We start from the raw sequence: 4,829 nt of genomic DNA on the forward strand, positions 1-4,829 counted from the left end.
ACATATGTAAAGGAGAGATATGCACGGTGCACGCTGTTCGGCGGGTGCATAACAGGTGTGTGCGTTGCAACATAAGGTTTGTACCGACAAACCTCCAGAAATTAAGGGGAGAAGCCGGTGCAACCGAGGTCGAACAGGTGGGTACGCTGTGACCGGAGGTTGGCGTCGAAGAGACGGGAGATGGGGGGTGATGATAAGGGATTAATTGGCCAACAGGCGCCGGGCTGGCGGCAGCTTGAGGGGGAGCATGTGAGGACTCGGAATAAGGGGGGATATATAAGGGGAGTGTGCATTAGTGGAGGGAGTTGTTGTTGCCCGGGAACCAAGAGTGAAGACATCTCGCCGCTGCCGCTCCAGCTGTCAATGGGACCTCAACCCTCATGCCGTCGCCGGGCGGGTGTTGGCTGAACCCCCCGCCCAGGACAAATGGGTGAGCAGGTCTGAGGGAGCATAGGTGAGGGCAGCGGTGGAGATGCAGAGTCGTTGAGTGCGAAGTTTGCTGTGTGCAGAGTCGCTGAGTGCGAAGTTGCTGTGTGCAGAGTCACTGAGTGCGGAGCTGCTGTGTGCAAAGTCGCTGAGTGCGGAGCTGCTGTGTGCAGAGTCGCTGAGTGCGGAACTGCTGTGTGCAGAGTCGCTGAGTGTGGAGGTGCTGTGTGCGGAGTCGCTGAGAGCCGAGTTGCTGAGTGCAGGATAAGTGAGGTGCAGAATAGATAAGAGTGGGGACAAGTCAAGTCTATGTGACCATACAGATAGTCATAGGAGTGCCTACAACTGGCGCAAGAACAGGTGAAAGAAAGTGTAAGCAGGTGACTTGTTACAACGTGTCGGTGTGAATCATTTTTGAAGACACTACACACACAAAGTTATAATATTACTTTATGATAAGTCAACATTGCCGGCCCTGCTATTGTCATCATCATCTGCTATGATCAATCCAGTGCTGGATGTCGGCCTTACAAAACCGTCACCATCTTTCATGTTTCAGCGATATAACAACCCATAGGTAGCTATCTCATTGTCCCATCTCCTGAGCAGACGTCCTCTCGGGGGTGCTTGCTTTCCTTTGGTGGTTTTGACAACTGGCCATCATTCATATGGTCCTGCCATAGGAATGTGGAATTGTTCCTCAATGGTTCAAGACTGTAAACAGATCATGACTACCCCGTTGCATATGTGCTGATACGAGATGTAAAGTGCAAGGGTTTTTTCTCTCATTATAGTCATTACCACTACCTGGTAGGTTTAGGATGGAGCCAGTGTTAAAATAATTTTATTCTGAATGTAGAGCCGCCTATTGTCAATCCACTGTTGGATAGAATCCGCCCCATGCTGTGTTGGTCATGGGAGTTGCTTGCTTTTTCGTTGCTTGCTTTTCAGTTTCATTCAAGAACCCCAAAAACACAACGCAGACATCCACGCAAGAAACACGCATCACGGTCGATTAACAGTTCAGAGCGATGCGCCCTCAAGTAGGGGACCGACTAGAAGCACTTGGGGCTCACTGCCCTCCTACCAACGAGAGGGGCAACGATTGGGAGCAGCAGATTTACAGGGGTGGGGGGGGGGAATGAAGGAAGAAGTGGAAAGCGGACAGCAGGGAGTGATAACAATATGGAACACAATTTTTGTTCCTGGGTAATGTGTTGTTTCGTAATTGCTTATGCCTAAAAAGTATAGAAAATGGCTATTATCCCACAAATTTGCTTTTGTAACCAGGACAGTGTATTTTGAGATGTACCTATTTTCAATGAGAAAACAGGCGAACATGTGTCTTTTCGTTCACATAAATTCAGAAAAAAAAACATATGAATCAAAATTAATATATATTTATACTAAAGTAATACAAACATTACTACAAAAGATTTAGAAGTGAGTAGTTTTTCGAAATTTACGATATAACTGTAAATTCACTTTCATGAATTAGCCCCCAAATATAGTCCCCCATCATGTTCTCGTTATACCGTCCTTGGTAGCAGCGTTGAAAGTACAGTATATCCTGGTGGAAGCGCTCGCCTTTCTCCTCTGAGTACGCTCCCATGTTCTCCTTGAATTTATCAAGATGAGCATCAAGGATATGGACTTTGAGGGACATCATACAGCCCATTGTGCCGTAGTTCTTCACCAAAGTCTCAACCAGCTCCACATAATTTTCGACCTTGTCATTGCCCAAGAAGCCACGAACCACTGCGACAAAGCTGTTCCAAGCCGCTTTCTCCTTACGAGTGAGCTTCTTGGGGAATTCATTGCACTCCAGGATCTTCTTTATCTGTGATCTGACGAAGACACCGGCTTTGACCTTTGCCTCAGACAGCTTAGAGAAGTATTGAAGGTACTTGAAGGCTGCCGACTCCCTATCTACAGCTCTGACAAATTGTTTCATAAGGCCTAATTTTATGTGCAGTGGTGACATCAACACCTTCCGGAGGTCCACCAGTGGCTCCCACTTGACGTTGTTCCTTCCCACAGAAAACTCGGTCCACTGTGGCCAGTCCCACCTGTGGTAGTGCGCCTTGGTGTCCCTGCTGTCCCAAAGGCAAAGATAGCAGGTAAACTTGGTAAAACCGCCTTGGAGACCCATCAGGAATGCCACCATTGAAGTCTCCGTTGACCTCCCAGCCGTACTCATCATACTTCAAAGCGTCCAGCAAGGTCTTGATGCTGTTGTAATCCTCTTTGAGGTGCACCGAGTGAGCCAGGGGAAGAGACGGGTAGTTGTTACCATTATGGAGCGGCACGTCTTTGAGGCTACTGGATGAGCTGTCAATCAAGAGGTGCCACTCATTCTGGTTACAGGCGATTCCGCTTTGCCTCTAACAGACTGGTCACATTGTGGCAGAAGCAGAGCCCATCTTGACGGGTGAAGAAGCTGCCAAAACGTTGGTGACGCTTTCTCTAATCTGCGACTTGCACACTTTTATCCAACAAGTTCCATTGCTTGAGCCTAGACGTCAAAAGCTCGGCATTGGCCTTGGTGATACCAAGATTTTTTATCAAGTCGTTGAGGTCTTTTTGGTTGGGTAGTATGGGTTTCTCTCCTTAGCTCCACCTCTGAAATTGTCATCTGGATCTACAATGTCTTCTTCGCTCTCTGATTTGCTGCTCTCTTCTAAAGACGGCTGCTCTCTCTCTCTCTGGAGGAGTGGGTACAGGGAGCTCATGGCAGTTTGGCACTGGGGCGATGGATGACGGAAGGTCCGGATAAGTGATAGCAGGTGCATTCTTGCCAGTCCGACGTTTGAAAGTGTCCACCATGCAGAAATAGCAGTTGCCTGAGTGGTCAGTGTGTTCCCGCCAAATTATTGGGATAGTGAACTTCATGGCTCTGTTTTCCCCTCTGTACCATCCTACAAAAATAACATAAAAAAATGAAAAACTTTTACAGTTATTTTTTGTTTACAAATTTTATAACGTAAAATTTCGAGCAACAATTGTCCATATTACCTTCCAGCATTGTTTTGCATTGCTCGCAGGTGAAATGAGGTGCCCAGGGATTATCTTTATCCCTGACAGGCATGCCAAAATATGCCTTGTAGGCCTCACACATCTTAGCAGATGCTTCCACAAAGTATTTTTTTCACTCTTGTCTTGATAAATTGGCCACAGACATCGCAAAATGCGTCTGCCGAACGCTTGCAGCCTCTTGATGCCATCTCCGAAAAATGCAGATATGTATCCACTTAGGCAGCTGGAACTAAACTGAACTGGTGGGCTTAAGGCCCCTGTATTTATACTACTATTTATATTACTGGAAAGTTCTAGAATGTTCTAGAAGTTACTCCAAGTTTACTCAGCACTGAATCTATCTGGAATGTTCTGGAAAATAGGTAAATTTCTAAATATCACTGTTCTGGCCACAAAAGCAAAATTTATGGGGAATAATAGCCATTTTTGTACTTTTGAGGCAGAAGCAATAAGGAAATCACACGTACTACCCAGAAACAAAAAAAATTAAACAGTGTAATGTAACTGAACAAAACCGAGTTCATCAATCTTGTTTTTCCCTAGGAGGGTCATAGGGTTTGCCTGACTATACTTCATACCGGTGAATGCAGGTTGGTGAATTGGTGGAGGGGGAGGAGTTGGAAGGGCAAGGCCATCGCATATATCACTCACCGCTAATGTTATAGCCATGGCTAGGAATCCACCTCACGTTTGCCGGATTCAACGTGCGATGCACTCAGCACGACGACATGCATTTATTTTCATCTTAATTTTTTATTATTATATTTTTTTCATTTAACAAGAGCCCAGTACAAAGCACAAACCGTAACAGGGGGAGGTGGGGGAGACACAAAAACTCGGGCGGACAAAAACCAGAGCTCAATGCTCCTCGGTTTAGCAGAGAGGAGAAATTTGGGCTCACTGCCCTCCACCCGGACAGGAGCTATGAGCGAAGAGGAACAAAAGTAAGGGAATAGAAGGGGTGGGAGAGGGGATTTTCATCTTAATTCTTAGAGATATCCCCCCCCCCCCCCATTGGTCATAGACCACAATTCATCAGTGATGATAAACTGCAAAATTAACCGAATACGAATCAGAATATGTTTAATAATGTAAATGCAATTGATTTGCACCTTTGATTTAAAATACTGACACTCGGCATTTAACACAATTCATTTCAGCACAAAGGTTATTGAAATTTGATTTAAGTGCATCCCTGTGGTAAAATGTATGTATTTATGCAATCATCAGTTTGCTACCTTTCAAAAAGATTTTTTACAGATGTAACTGCACGCTTCTGCAATCTGCTTCCCCTCTAATCTACCAATACGCAACAAATGGCATTGTGATTGCTGCTTGCATAAAAATGGAATATACTCGTTCACTAA

At 45.5% G+C, this 4,829-nt stretch overlaps 1 protein-coding gene across 1 annotated transcript; it reads right to left on the minus strand.

The window, feature by feature from the left end:
* Positions 1–1,865: 1,865 nt before the first annotated feature.
* On the minus strand, positions 1,866–3,837 carry LOC133344058 (uncharacterized). Its single transcript, XM_061554004.1, has 2 exons — positions 3,442–3,837; positions 1,866–3,344 (listed from the first exon to the last, which is right to left on the minus strand). The coding sequence occupies exon 2, from the start codon at positions 2,627–2,629 to the stop codon at positions 1,889–1,891; it is 741 nt and encodes a 246-aa protein (XP_061409988.1). The 5' UTR covers positions 2,630–3,344; positions 3,442–3,837; the 3' UTR covers positions 1,866–1,888.
* Positions 3,838–4,829: the final 992 nt, after the last annotated feature.

This window comes from Lethenteron reissneri, chromosome 19 (assembly GCF_015708825.2).
Source record: "Lethenteron reissneri isolate LAM-NWPU_2019-01 chromosome 19, ASM1570882v1, whole genome shotgun sequence".
NCBI classification, from domain to species: Eukaryota; Metazoa; Chordata; class Hyperoartia; order Petromyzontiformes; family Petromyzontidae; genus Lethenteron; species Lethenteron reissneri.

Bases quoted from the DNA above. Each gene is read 5' to 3' on its own strand.
- LOC133344058 (XM_061554004.1), bottom strand. From the start codon at position 2,629: ATGATGAGTACGGCTGGGAGGTCAACGGAGACTTCAATGGTGGCATTC.